This window comes from Borostomias antarcticus (genome assembly GCF_949987555.1).
Source record: "Borostomias antarcticus genome assembly, chromosome: 12".
Taxonomy (NCBI): Eukaryota; Metazoa; Chordata; class Actinopteri; order Stomiiformes; family Stomiidae; genus Borostomias; species Borostomias antarcticus.
The window spans coordinates 27,123,094-27,138,681 of NC_140245.1; the positions used below are offsets into that span (position 1 = coordinate 27,123,094).

The 15,588-nt window shown below is 45.8% G+C and overlaps 1 protein-coding gene across 1 annotated transcript; it reads right to left on the reverse strand.

Moving 5' to 3' along the window:
• Positions 1 to 5,576: 5,576 nt before the first annotated feature.
• cobll1a (cordon-bleu WH2 repeat protein-like 1a) lies at positions 5,577 to 10,954 on the reverse strand (the record flags this gene model as incomplete). Its single annotated transcript, XM_084446560.1, has 5 exons — positions 5,577 to 5,645; positions 9,182 to 9,388; positions 9,951 to 10,154; positions 10,343 to 10,544; positions 10,863 to 10,954. 5 exons carry the CDS (start codon positions 10,952 to 10,954, stop codon positions 5,577 to 5,579), a joined length of 774 nt encoding a protein of 257 aa, XP_084302686.1.
• Between the last annotated feature and the right edge of the window lie 4,634 nt (positions 10,955 to 15,588).

Below are 15,588 nucleotides of genomic sequence, written 5' to 3' on the forward strand. Positions count from 1 at the left end.
TGTCATAAAGCTACATTTTTCACTCAGAGAGCGTCCCCTATTTATGGGGGAAATGAAGAAAAATGGCGTGAGGAAGTAGGTTGTCCCTATCCATCACGGTTCTCAAGCAGACTAGCCGCGGTCACCCATCAAAACATAGGCCGGACGTTTCTGTTGTTCCTAAACGATTATCGGCCGTGCAGGGTGCTAAGCGAATAACCATGGCTCCATATATCAAGCCTCTCTGTCTGGCTTGGTTGTCAGCTTTGCTTCGCCATGTCCTCTATAAAGAAAGATATGATTAGGAACGCTTGTGTCTTCCTAGGCCAATTCAGCTGTGTGCTTAAATCTTAACCTTACTGTAGGGAATAACACATGGGCGTACGGTAGTAAAATACACAATTGGACAAAATCAGATGTCGTGAAAATCAATATCATTGTGTGAAATATAGCCTATGGTGAGAGAATTTAATGACAGATAGCCTTGTTGAAATTATGGTGTATTTTATATTGGATTATATTAGAAAACACTCCTTGCTTTACATTTACACAGACAACCAACTATTCGTCTCATCAAAGGAGAACATAAATGTAATTTCCATAACATTTGAACCATTTTACCACATACATATTGTACAGAAATACCACTGTAAGCGTCTGACAACACCAATCAGATGAAACCAAGTGATTTTCCATTTTCCAAAGCGCGGAGCGATTGCAAAACATGAGCCGAGGTCAAAGGTTGTCCGCGTTCTTCCCCCGCATCAGTTTCCCAGAATCCCCTCCGGCGGCGCTGGGAACTTTTCAGCCGACTGCGTGTCAGTTTTGGGGAGGCCTGCCAGCCGGGTGTAGAGTCTGCTGCTCTGCTGGGCGGTCCAGGAGAACAGCGCTCTGGGTCACATTCACCCATTGATTATTTCTATCCCAGTAAAGACACTCCCTAAACAAACACATGGAAAAGCAGTCTCTCTCTCTCACACACACACACATGCACAAACACACACGCACACGTACACACACGCACATGCACGTACACGGGCACGCACACACACACTCGCGCACACATACATGCACACACACACACTCTCGCACATGTACACGCACACGCGCACACACGCGCACACACAGCAGTGATACCCCCCTTCTAGCTCACCATTATCCACATTCCCATTCTGTATCCTGAGGCATCAATAAAAACACATTGCAGATGTCATGGATAATGTAAATGTACTCTATAGCTGAATGAACAGATAGATGGATACAGTATGATAAACACAATAATGGAACAGTACTTATGTAGGCTGTGCTGTTATTGATTTCCGTCATTGTCTTGAGTGTTACAGTTGTTTGTATGCCTGTATGCATGTGAGAGAGTGAGTGTGTTATTATTAGTCAATTTCATGGTTTCATGCATGTGAAGTATGTGTGAAGTATGCATGCACACTGTATGCACATATCTGCATTTCTGAGCAGGTGTGTATTCTATTCAACATCCATTTCGATGTTTTGCTCCGTTTGTGTGACGTGTTTCTACGGCCGTGAACACGTGTGCGTTTCGGAGGTGTCATCCTGTATTCACGCCGTGTTTCGCTAGTTAATTCATCCGAGCAAGGCTGTGTTAGTTAATTCATCCGAGTCAGGCTGTGTTAGTTAATTCATCCGAGTCAGGCTGTGTTAGTTAATTCATCCGAGTCAGGCTGTGTTAATTAATTCATCCGAGCCAGGCTAGTTAATTAATCCGAGTCAGGCTGTGTTAGTTAATTAATCCGAGTCAGGCTGTGTTAATTAATTCATCCGAGCCAGGCTAGTTAATTCATCCGAGTCAGGCTGTGTTGAATGCGCCCGAGTGGGGCCCACTCAGATCACATGACCAGTTTGCGCAACTCCGCTACGTCCCCCTCACCCTCCTCATCCTCGCCGCAGAACTGAGCGTCTTCATGTAAATGATCCTGGTTGAGAAACATACTTATCGATATTGAATCACACACAAAGCAACAGCATATAACTCAGTATGACAGAGTCCTGTGCGCATGCTGTTATATGTTGTTGTACCTTCAAATGAGACTCCCTTTGACTTCTCGCTGTCTGTATAATTATCTGACGGTCTCCTGTGTAACGTCTTAGTCAGTCTACAACTCCACCTTTAATGCTTAAAGGGATAATGCCAGTTTTCATTGCACTGGGCTTTGGCAGTTGGGGGGGGGGGGGGGAGGCATGCCTTTAGTGTGTATGCTGGTGTGTGTGGTCGGTGAACACACGTGTGTTTGTGTGTGTGTTTCTCCTTTCCCAACCACCTTTTACCTTTGAGACGTGGCTCTCCCTCAGGGGTGGTAATGGCATTCTCCATGACAACGGCTGTGTGACACGCCGATGCCCTTGAGGGCCGGGACGCCCCCTCCGGAGGGATTGCCACGGAAACACGGCGGGGTCAGGGGTCACCTCCCATCATCCGCTCCCTCCTCTCCTCTGGTGGAGCGAGGGATGGAGAGATAGCCCACTCATAGCCCACTGGGTCCACGGCTAGCCCACTCATAGCCCACTGGGTCCGCAGCTAGCCCACTCATAGCCCACTGGGTCCGCAGCTAGCCCACTCATCCCCTAGACAGGGAGAACTGGCAGCTTCGGCCCCGAGCGTTTGGCTGGGTCTACCGCGCATGGCTGGCTGTCTCTCCATGGCCGGCGCCCGATCGATAGCGCTGTGGAATCATCCTGGTCCCAGCAACGCTGTTGCAAACCAGAGCCCCAAGGCAACGGCCGTTTAACACAACTGTGTGTGTGTACTATGTGGGCATATTCAATAAGGTGTTTAAATATAGAATTAACATGGACCTATTCTTTCAAAAGACAAGACATTTCCAATAATATATCTTATAAATGTTGTATCTCCTAAAAATGTAACAAAAATAATTATTTCTGTTGTAAATTATGTTCTTGAATATGGATCTCTTCAGAGGCGTATATTAAAATTCTAATATGCGGCTAGCTTCATAATATGGGGAAAAAATAATCATACCATTCACAGCATAGATGCCGTAGATATGACAATGTAAGTTAATTGTTCCAGTCTTCTTAAATGTCTGGAATCAAATATCTGCAAATGTCATCCTATGAAGATGAAGCTGTACTTCCTTTTTATCACAAGGTGCAGCACAGTATCTCAGAAGAGAGCAGCAGTCATCTAGGAACTGTATTCTACTGTCACCTAGTGGACAAAAAACAGAACACTCCAATTAGTTTATAGATTTCATTGTTTTTGTATAAACTTGAAAATATTTAACGAAATAAAACATTGTATTTACATTGGACACTCCTAAAGAGAACAAAGGGCCTCACTCTATGAAAAAATAAAATTATTTGAAATACTTCCACAATTTTGTCTTTGACAAAGAAGTCATTGCGTCATACCACTTAGTCTTGGCACATCCCAACACAAACCAGAGGAAATAGAAAAGGAAACAGGATGCTGGGAGCAATAAATGGAGGCCCAGCCTGTAAAAACACATTCTCCGTGCATAAAACAAAAATACACAAGAGTGACATAACAAAATGAACACAAGAGTAACATAAGAAAAGTATACTGCATAACATTTGCCAAAAGAAGTGCTTTGAAGTACCTCGCAGGAACGCAACATACACATACTGTAAAAACAGTTGCCGACTATGATCTCTGAAGAATTTATTGTTATCATTAGAAGATTCCACTCCACTGAAAACAATTATCCTGCTAACCTCCCGAGGAATTTGGCAGCTGACCTCAATGTGGGGTCGTTGAGGGAGGGGCACGTGACTGGTCTGGGCTCCCTCTGCGTAAGACGATTGTCTCACCCTAAACAGGAAGTTCCATTCGGAGCGCCACGAGGCAGCCATTCTGGCTCCTGGAGGAGAGAGGACGCAAATATGTTTACATCATGCGCTTCCTCTTCAAGGTCTACGGCGCACACACATGCGCACACACACACACACACGCAAGGGAAGACCCCAGTGACAAACATGAAGATATCTCAGAGATGACCAGACAGAGAGGAAGGTGTCCAACAAGACAGATGTTTCCATACATTCAACCTGGATTGCAAATAGATGACGTTTACTCCTTTCCTGTCTGTAGGGTTCACCTGGGTACAGAGGGTTCACTGACTCTTCATTCTGTCTGTAGGGTTCACCTGGGTACAGAGGGTTCACTGACTCTTCATTCTGTCTGTAGGGTTCACCTGGGTACAGAGGGTTCACTGACTTCATTCTGTCTGTAGGGTTCACCTGGGTACAGAAGGTTCACCGACTCTTCATTCTGTCTGTAGGGTTCACCTGAGTACAGAAGGTTCACCGACTCTTCATTCTGTCTGTAGGGTTCACCTGAGTACAGAGGGTTCACTGACTCTTCATTCTGTCTTAACCATATCCACTTTTACAGAAATAAGCCCTTGTGTGAAAGAAAACTCATCAAGTATGGCGAGCTTAAACAATCCTTGTCCGATCCTCATCAACCATAAAGCAACATGTACAGTAGATCATACTAGAGTGAAAAACAACACTGAGATGAATCAAACTCTGTCTCATCATCATCTTATACTGTAACAGTTAGAACTGTCTCATCGGTGTCATTGGAGGTCAAAATCCCCCTTACCGCGTCGGCGCACAGAGAGGCGGAGTTGGGGGAGGAGCCTGGAGGGCTGCTTGGCAACTCCGGGCATGGGCCTCCGCCCGGCGCAGCCCACTGAGATCTCCGGACCGCCAGCGCCACCGCCTGGGCAAAGCGAGAAGGGACGGTGCCGGTCCTCCTCAGTAACTTGGCGGTGAAATCGGGCGCTTTCTTCCTGGGGGGCGCCGCACGGGACGGCGGATCTCCGGCGAGGGAGGGGCCGGCCGGCGGAGACGGCGGGGCAGGGTCCTTCTGTTCCTCAGAGGAGCACTCGCCGCCGGCGTCGGTTCCTTCCTGGAAGAACAGCGGGGGAGGGGGGGGAGGGAAGCCGTCCTCCTCGTCCTCCTCCCGACGATGCTGCGCCACCGTCCCTGTGCTCACCGCCAAGCCGTTGGTGTTCCGGAATGTTCCACCGCTGGGGTCCTGCTCCGAGGTGAAGGTGACGCGGTCAGCGGGGACGGAGGCCGAAGGCACGGTGGTAGGTGACGCCATCTCCTCGTCGGCCGGCGTCTCTAGATCGTCCTCGGTTTCTTCGGCGGAAGACGCCGACGTCTGGGAAGGCCGGGTCTCACGACCGGACGCGGCCGACGGCGATGAGGGGGAGTCCGTTCCCGAACTGGTTGAGTCAGACTCGGACGCGTGGACCTCGGCCTCTGGACTCTGCGCTGGTCCGGGCTGGTCCTGGGTCCGGCGCCGGCATCCTCTGGATTCGACAGCAGCAGCAACTGCTGGGGTAGCGTGCGTGGGTTCCTCCCGCCTCCGGGCGGGGTCTGAGACCACCAGCGCGGACAGCCCCAGCTCAAACACCCTCTCCCTGACCAGGGACCCCCGTGGAACCACCGTGAAGGTGGTCATCCCCCCACTCTGAGACCCCCCTCTCGGGGTGGGCCGGAGTTTGAGTGGAGAGCCATGCACTGACAACAAAGCTCCGTTGTGAAGAAGAGGTTGTGTTGGGAGGCCATTACAGGCTCTGCTGCTTGGTGGGAAGCGTGGCTGCGTGGCTGAACTCTTCGACGGCCTGACTGGTCGTCTGTTGGCCAGGGAGGTGGTTAGGATCTCAGCCAGGGAGAGGGGAGCAGGGGGCCCAGCTCCCCCGCCAGAGGAAGCAGTATTTGGGGATGGGTGGTTGTCCTCCCCCCTAGGATGGAACAAAGGGCTGGGGGGTGCTAGCAATGGGGGGTCCATCTCCTCACTCTCTCTCTGCTCCTCAACTGTGTATAGTGACGCTTCAGATCCTGAAAAAAACAAGGGAACTGTTAGTAGTGGGCGCCATTACAAAAACTATGGAATAAAATTACTGTATGTGGCAGCATTATCTTCATTCAAAGTGATAGAGACACTACAGTACAAAAAATGTAACTTAGAAAGTTTATTATAATCAATTGACATTGGATTAATACATTTTAGATAACAAAATAAGAATGGGGTATATAGAAGGTTGGAGGTAGGGTGCACTCCAAAATACTTGAAGTACAGTGCTGGACTCAAAAGTGGAATATTCAACAGGGCTGTCTTTAAAAAAAGAACAGACAGCAGCACAGGTCGCGCTCTGACGAAAGCCAAACGCGTCAACGTTGTTACTCAGCCGAAACATGTCAGTGTTGTTACTGGCCAGGATAAATGATGAAAGAGAATTTTTGTCTCAGATTTTTACTGGTCTTGTGCTGCACTATCTCTGTTCTTTTCTTAGACAGCCCGGTTGAAGTGAACTTAAGATCTCACAAAACTTTGTTCATCACATTTGAGATAATTAGGGAAGGTAATGGTAGAAAACATAAAAGAGAGAGAAAAAGGGAGATAGACAGGAGAGAGAGAGAGAAAAAAACATGGAAAGAACAAAAAAACGTTTGGTAAGACAGACAGTTGAGGGTTGAGAGCAAAAGGGGCCTACGGTAAGTGACATCTTGGGAGGATGGAAAATTAGTTTTATATATCATTTGAAAGGTTTGTGAGCTCTATAAAATGGTAAAGGAATAAGGTACCTATCATTTTTACTTTTTGAAATAAAGGCTGAAAACATAAAAGCAAAAGTGAAAACCTTCATGAGTTTGGTGCACAAAAGGCGTAAGTGCAGGTCAAGTATTTACGCCTTTAGTGGTGAGGAATTCTGATATTCTAATGGTGAGGAAATGTCTGTCCTGTATAAATAAAAACAAAGTATTGACCAAATGCCATGCTAGCTACAGTACGTAGCTAGTTCCCCTATAATTGTACAAGGCTGCCAGGTCAAGTCATGCCAAAAAACTGTTTTTCTTTGCCACAAATAGTGGACTTGGAGGAAGCCTTACTTTTACAAGGTTATGAATTTAGTAGTAGAGTAATGAATAAATAATGTTTTTAAATAGGCTGTTATTGACAATTTATAAAATACATTTTAGACTAATCTGGGCTTGTTACTCTCTGTTCCACTAGCACATATTTCTGAATGTCACTTAGGCCCTTAACAACAAGTAATACAATGTTGCTGCACAAAAGTGACATTTTGGCTTAAATGTAATAGTTCTGTAAAATTATGAAAATGGCACTTAGGCCCTTTTTGCGCCTCAATTAAAAAGTGTTACATTAATTCTTTCCTGGTTACCTATAGTATAACTGTATAACCCTAACCCTGTATAGTAGCAGATTCAGTTGTTCATCATCTTGCTAAATAAAGTATCCAGCCTTGTCAACGCAGGTGCTACCACACTAGTTTATGTCTTTACAGCCACGGTAATGTACTGTATATTCATGATAAATGAACGATGCTACTACTATAAACCATGCCCACACACGCACACGCGCACGCGCACGCGCACACGCACACGCACACGCACACACACACACACACACACACACACACACACACACACACACACACACACACACACACAAACTGCGGGTTACACGGGCGAGCATGACAAACAACAGTTACAACAAGAGGTCACAAACTCCCCACCAACGCAAATGAATCACAGCTTATCAAGACAACACACAATGGAGACAGAAGACAGTGGGATAACCAACAGTCCGGAAGCACAAACGGTTAGGAGGAAGAGGAGGCCACCACAGGAGGAGGAGAGGAGCGGGGTGGAGCGGAAGACAGGAGGAGCAGGAGGAGGAGGAGGAGCAGGAGGAGGAGGAAAAGGACACAGCTGTCATTCGCCCCCTTCAGGTGACACAGAGTCTGCAGGTACTGTAGGAGAAAAAGCTCTGCTTTAGAACTGGAAGCTCTGCTTTAGAACTATGGAAACTGCTTTAGAACTATGGAAACTGCTTTAGAACTATGGAAACTGCTTTAGAACTATGGAAACTGCTTTAGAACTATGGAAACTGCTTTAGAACTATGGAAACTGCTTTAGAACTATGGAAACTGCTTTAGAACTATGGAAGCTCTGCTTTAGAACTATGGAAGCTCTGCTTTGGAACTATGGAAACTGCTTTAGAACTATGGAAGCTCTGCTTTAGAATGATGGAAGCTCTGCTTTGGAACTATGGAAACTGCTTTAGAACATAGCCAAGAGTAGACTTCACTTCATTATGAAGAAATGATATGATGTTTAACATGAGACCTTTTATAGGCCATGTCCAACTGATGGAAATTATCATTCTATCAGGTTATGCTGAGAGACTGGACTGGAGACAACTAGGCAACACTGCCCTGGAGAACTGGGGTCCAAGCAAGACTTGTCAGTCAAAGTACATGCTGTGTGAGAGGTGGAAAATGGACTGAACGAAAAAGCTACACTGGTCAATATTGTCATGAATAAAAACAAAACAAAACATCAAGCTGTTCATCAAGTAAACTATTGCAGCAGGGTTTCTAACCTAAAAAATATCATTTCGTTACAAAGGTCACAAGCCAAATCATTTGAAGGTGACTAACCTTTGACCCCTGTGTCCTGGGGTGGTATTTCCTGTGTGTTTACACAGGGGGGAGGAGGGGCTCTCCGCTTGGTCCTCTTTAGGGTCTGTCAGGACACAGGACAATCAGACAGGGCCAGTCTAGAAACACAACCTACATTGCCATCAACTACATGATGTCACAGTCAAGTTACACTATACGTTTAAAACATTAGGAAATCTGGTGCAATTGAATTCTAAACAATGTTTATGAACCTCAAAATTCAGTTTTCCTTGGACGATGAATATTCTGCATTGTATCATTTCATTGCCTTCCAACTGGCTATGATACTCTTGATTAGCAACAAAGCATGTGTTTGTACTATAAAGCCTTCTGTATGGACATTGGGAAAAGAGCTGTTGAGCAAGAACTGGAGAGAAAGTTTGAATTAGTCTGATTCAACGGATGTAGGTTTTGGGAAATAGGCCTGCAATTTGTTTATTTCTGCCCAATCAGTGGTGCCAATTCATGTGGTTGGCCAATCCAGACTATGTAAAACAACAAGCTAGCAACCGCTCCGCTGAAGACGATTGTGATTGGTTTAAATAAATACAGCGTCCCACCCCACCCCCCAATGGTAATGAGTCCAGCCAGACCTTTCTCCAGCGCTGGCACAGCGTAAACAAAGTGTGGAGATAGGTCTGGTTATGCGAGACTTTGTATCTGTCTGAGGATTCAGCACTGACCTGTCCCTCGGGCGAACCCAGCTGGGGGGTGTAGAGGTGGTGGGCGTGGAGGTCGGCGGGGACGCTGTGGGAGGCTCCCATGGGGGGCAGTGGGGCTCGCCTCTTCTTAGGCATGTCTACGGGCAGGCGGTCGGACGCGTGCACGCCCAGCAAGTTAGCGCTGACGTGGTCGTTCACAGCAGGTGAGGGCGGGGCAGTCAGAGCCACCTATTTGGAGGACAAAATTTTAATTAAAAACAATCCAAGCACACATACAGTACATAGCATTATGCTAGGATTTTACAGATGAAATACTAATTTGGACTTGATAGATGTCAGAGGTACGATCGCGTACCTTTTCGGGTTTAATCTTTCTTCTCCTGAATAAACTGAAGAAGCCCTTGTTCTCTTTCTTTGAATTGTTCTCCTCTGTTTTGGGCAGGTTTGCTTCTTCAACACATGCTAATACAGTATGTGAATCATATATATGTTAATAAAGTTTGCTGGGATTCCACAGTTGATTTAAGTTAAAAGAGGTTTTAGTGTCTAATTATAACCAGGTCTATAGTATTCTACCTTCTTGTGTTGGTGATGGTGGCGGTGTTGGTGGTGGTGATGGGATGACATCTGTGGGACTGACAGCTGCTTTTGGGAAGGGGAGGATGACATGTTCACATGCATTACTATGCCTCAGTTTACAAATTTAAAAAAAACTATCTCAGATTGCAAATGTGACAATAAAGCCAAGGTAACAACCCATCCTGTCACCTGCAGTGTCCTTGGAAAACACCTCCCTCACGCCATAGTCATTGAGGGACTTGGTCAGGTCCAAAGGCTCCTGGGAATTGGAGTCCCTCAGTAAAATGGTCGTCTCCACATCGAACTCACACTTCTCACACACTGCTGACATGAGCAGCCCCAGGGGCACTCTGGGATTGACTCGCACAACTGCCTTGTGGGATTTTTTATAGTTGATCAACAGACGCACAGTCGCCTGTCGGATAAAAATCAAATAGGTACACTACATCAAACAGGAACAGGAAATAGGGACACTACATCAAACAGGAACAGTAAAGAGGGACACTAAATCGTGACACAAAACTGAAAATGTGAAGGGACAGTTGCAACACAATACAAATACAAACATTGCATGTGAATCGTGTGGAATTAGTCTGTCTTTACCTCTGGTATATAAGGCCTCCTGATCTTCTCCTCACTTTCTTTGGGTCTCAGTAAGATCTTCTCAGCTTCCAGGCTGCCAATGGGAGAGTTTGCTTTAAAGGTGATGTGGTTTCTATTGGCTGACAGGAGTTCCACAGAGTGCTCTGAAGGGTTCAGGTGATATCTTGCGCAGAGTATGACCAGTAAGTCCATAACAGGCTTGCTAGGGGAATAACAAGAGAGGAATTCAATAATAACTGGCGGTTATATGGTGAATTACAGCTCATGAGATGCAATTCGGCATATTACTGCCAGTTTTGTCTGGTATGCAACATACTGTAGGCTACAAGTCATAAATCCCACCCGTTTGAATGGAACACAGTAATTTATAGATTTGTGTAATCTGAATGAATTTTGCACTTTGAGGTTGTTTTCATAATGAAAAGTGCTTTATAAATTATTATTGGTATTACTATTATCGTTATAATTAATAGTGTTATTATTATTGTTATTAGTTGTTGTTGTTGTAGTTGTACAGTACCTTCCATGCACCGTGGTGGTTTTCTCCAATCCTCCAGGCAGGATAACAGACAGATTGTGGTCCCTCTCCAGTGGGTTCTCCTTCTCTTCCATCGGGCCTCTTCACAGCTCAAACCAATCAAGGATGACCTGCGTGTCAGGTGTGTGTCTAGCCCCAGAAAATCTACAAAAACAAAGCAAACATTCAAGGACACAATTATTTAAATTCGTTCTATAAATATTGTATGCTATCAAAATGTTAGCATACAATTAGCATGCTTGTAGAAGAGCAAGCATTTTTAGGCCATGGACTGTAGATGGTAATATCGATTTTCCGACCTCCTCGTCAAGCGCAGAGCGAAAAATACTCACTTCAACAGATACTAGCCTACCATGTCTTAATGAACTGACTATAAAAACACGCTGGGTCGAATAGATATCAGTAACGCCCAGTGTTTTAGGATCTGCATGCAAGAAGGCATGCCATCGCAACAGCTGTATGTGTGTCAACATATATTGGCACATTGGTCTCTAGTGGATGCTGGCGGTGCTTAAACTATAGAACTGCTCCACATTCGTTAAAAACGTACCCATGCAATTTAAAGAACACTAATAAATAACCGTATCCTAGCCTACTATCGTAGGAATATTGACCTATTCTACCAACTAGCCCACTTGAAACGAAACGTGCAGCCCTGTGACAATCATCTGCTCGTTTTGCCGTCGTGCCTGAATGGAACGACAAGTAGCGATCTAGGCCTAGTCAAATCTACATGTAGGCTCACACAACAACATTGCAATACTATTTTAGTAACTAACCCTAACCCTAAAACGTAATGATGAAACCCTTATCATGACCCATACCATAAACACAGACCACATGTTGCCTTGAGCCACGCTGGTCAGCTCTGGTAATGACTTAAACTAGATTAGCCTGTCACCTGAGAAAGGGGAGATTAGTGCTAAAACTACGTCCAAAGACAATGAGAGAACAATTCTCAAAAAATAGGCTAGCCGTACGCATTTACTCACCTCTTCCATAAATGTTTCCTTCTTCCTACATGACTGTCATGTTTTACTGTGGATCAGATTGTTTGGAAGGAAGGGCTACTAACAGACATACGGGAGAGAGAGAGGTTCTGTTCTGATAATCCTTGTTGAACAGAGAACCTATCACACCTTCTGGCCCTGCCCAAGCTTGTGACATCACCGTGTCCTGTGTTTGCATGTAACCTGTTCAAGTAGCAGCCCAAACACTGCCCGAAAGCTGTTCTCCGGCATTTTTTCAACCAAAGGAAGTCGGAACCCTCCTGCCTTCAATTCACAAAAAGGGTTATAAGCTTCTTATCTCCCTCACCCTGTCATCTCTGTTCAGTATGGCTAATGAGATTAGAATTATTAGTGCCAATGTGCAGTCCTTACTGTGTTTTCAGTTATGTTGGTCAGTGCGATAGGACATAACTGTGGGGTACAATGTAAATGCCAGGGTTTCCCTGAGGGATTACATAAAAGCTTGACCTGACCTATTCGCTGTTCCTGAGTCAGATATTCCTTAATCCCCATAATGGTCCAGGTCTGTGTTGAAGGTGAAGTAATCTGATCCTTCAGTGATTCAGAGCCCTGCCAGTCCTGAGATAGTGAATGAATTGTAGCCTAGGCTAACGGCTAGCTAGCTCAACTGAGTTGAACATGCAGACATCCCATAGAGTCAGAAAGATTACAGAGGGATATTTAATATACAGCAGTGGGCAGGTCCCTGTACGTTCTTCTGCATTCTCTCGTCTAGTGGGAGTTTAATCAAATTAAGTCTAGAGACCACATGGTCACGTTGACTGTAATCTACTAATCTTATTCTTGGTTAGTGATGGCCATTCTCAAAAGAAACAGATGATTGTGGGGTGTGATCCATCACCTACATCGAATGGCTACAGATTAAAAGAAGGAAAGCTGATCGCTCCCGTATGCTCTTACATTCTGTAATGGATCATGTCTTATGCCTTTAGCTGTATTTTGTGAAACACACACACGCACACACACACACACACACACACACACACACACACACACACGCACACACACACACACACACACACGCACACACACACACACACACACACACACACACACACACACACACACAGTACATGAGCTCCTTGAGATGGAGCAACTTGAAATTGGTAATTTTCACTATAAAGCTCTCTCACCTTGCTGGAATTTTACCCCAATATAATTAAACTTGATTTATACAGTAGCGCTGTATGTATTTTGTAGTCTATTTTATATTCCCATTATTTGTCATAATACTTACATGATTCAGACATTTTTTTTTAGATGAGGGAACTATTGAGCTCACCGTTTTATCTCCAAACTGTCCTTACTGTGTTTAGACTACCGTAGCAGTCCAGGTCATGTGAACTCTGTGAAGTGATCCAGGCACGCCTGTGTGTGCGTTTCCTTGTGCGTGCATGAGTGCCTGCGTGTTTGCTTGATTGTCAGCATTTGCACATGCATGTGTGCATGCGCGTGTGTGTGTGTACCACAGCTGATGAGGTTTCCTCTATCACCTGACGAATGTAAGACTTCCATATGGAACTGTGGTATGTCCTGACATTGTGTAGAAGTCAGAACGGAGTAGGAAAGTTTAGCACGTGGACACATCTCCCATCCACTGTGACCTGCTCGAACCATAAGCACCTACTGTATGAGCTGCAGGTTCCGACTGCTTGAACCGGCCTCCCAAATTCATCGCCATTCCTCTAATGAAAAGTACAGGGGAGTCACAGGTCAGTGCTAAGAGGGGAGACCAGCCATGAACTCAGCCTTAAAGACATAGCTGACATTGTTTCAGCAGATTGAAGCCACTCTGCATGCTATGAGACTCTCCATGCATTGGCAAGCACAAGTGTTTCATTGCCGGATTCATGGATTGGTTGGTCTGATGCTACATGTGACTTGGTAGAGTTAGGCTGTTTCAAAGACAGTGAACCTGTCCAGTTAGGTGTGTGTCTTGCCCAAGGACAAAATGAAATGTGGATAGGAGGAGCCAGGATTCGAACCACCGACCCTACGATCATTGATGTAGATGTGGACGGGTTGCTGGTTAGAATCCTCGGACATGACCAGAGATGAGGACAGGTAGAGATTCCCCTGACAGCCGGTAGAGAGCTGTGGAAATTGATGAGACTTTTTTAGCTATGGCAACTGTGTTGCTTGTCTAGGCGCGACAATCTGGAAGAACAAAATAGGTTTGTGGCAGGAAGTCATACAGTAGCATTGGAATGACACAGTGAAGAAGGGATGACGAATCAAGGCAATCATACGGAAAAGTAAGTGCTTCTGATGATTCATACGCCAAAGTGAGTCCCTGTCATAAAATGTACCCTTGCAACATACAATTACTAGCACAGTAATTCACACTCCTTTCAGTACTGTAGACACTCACATGACAAGCACAGAGAAACTCAGAAAGAGCGACTTCCCGCACTTTCTCACTCCTGAATGACTCGACAGTATCTAACGTATAGAACCACTATACCCCCCCCCCCCCCCCAAAAAAAAAGTACCCGATGCCTCCCTGCTTGGCACTCAGCACCAAGGGGTGGATTGGGGGTAAATCCCTGCGACATACTCATGTCCAGGGGGTGTGGCCTACTTGTACATCAAGCTGCCTCACGCTAAAGAATCAGGAGATAGGCTTCCTGTGGGCCACTACGTTCCAGAACCATTGGTTCTCAAGGCTACTTATTGCGTGTACATAACACCCCCATGGTACGCCCATCAGCCATAAGCCAGGCTAGACCTGGCCTGGGTTTCCAACGCGCTTTACAATGGCCTCTCATTCACCCATTCACACACCAATGGCGGAAGCTGCCATGCACGGTGCTAGCCTGCTAGTTCCCAGCTAGCAATTATTTGTTCTAAGAATGTTCTACGAATGTGAAAACATTAGCAGAACATGTTGGGAATGTTTCCCCAATGTTGTGGGAGCATTCCCTGCTAGCTGGGTTGGGAGCAATTTGGCGTTCAGTGTCTCGCCCAAGGACACTTCAACATGGAGGGCTGGGCCCAACATGGCTGGGATTCGAGCCGTCCACCCTGCGGTCATTGGACGATCCACTGTGCCTCTGGAGCCACAGCCGCCTCACAGATAAAATATACTGATAAAACAAACTCTCACAAGCCATGGTAGATTGATATATACCGGAGTGTACCGTAGCAATGCTGGGTAGGCATGGAGACAGACCATAATAAAGGGACAGGTGAACCTCACACACTTCAGTGCATGGCAGTCGACAACAGTGTAGGGCTGAGAGAGGTTGTATGTAGAGGTGGAGATTCAGACACTGTGTATTTGGGATACAGTAAGACAAATCACCAGCAGGGGGCATAAATCCACTAGAATCACGGGGTGGGTCACCCTATACGACACCGACGGTCAAGCGGTGTTCTGGTGAATTCTCTGGAATTCAACACTTGTGTTGTGTTAACACTTTGTTTGCACATTGTCTTAGCGGATGCGTCTTTGGCACGATCCCTTCTCGGCCACGTCATACAGTCTAGTAACTGGGTGTTCCTCGCATGTCTGCTTTGACACGTTCCACTGGTCTGTCCTTTGAGAAGAGAGGAAAGAAAAATGCCCCTGTACTTTCTTCCTCGATGCTTTTAATGCTTTTATGGTGTGAGTGTAAGGTTATGAAGATGAAGGAAAGAGGTCGTAGCCTACTGATTCTTGAAATGGTTCATCATCA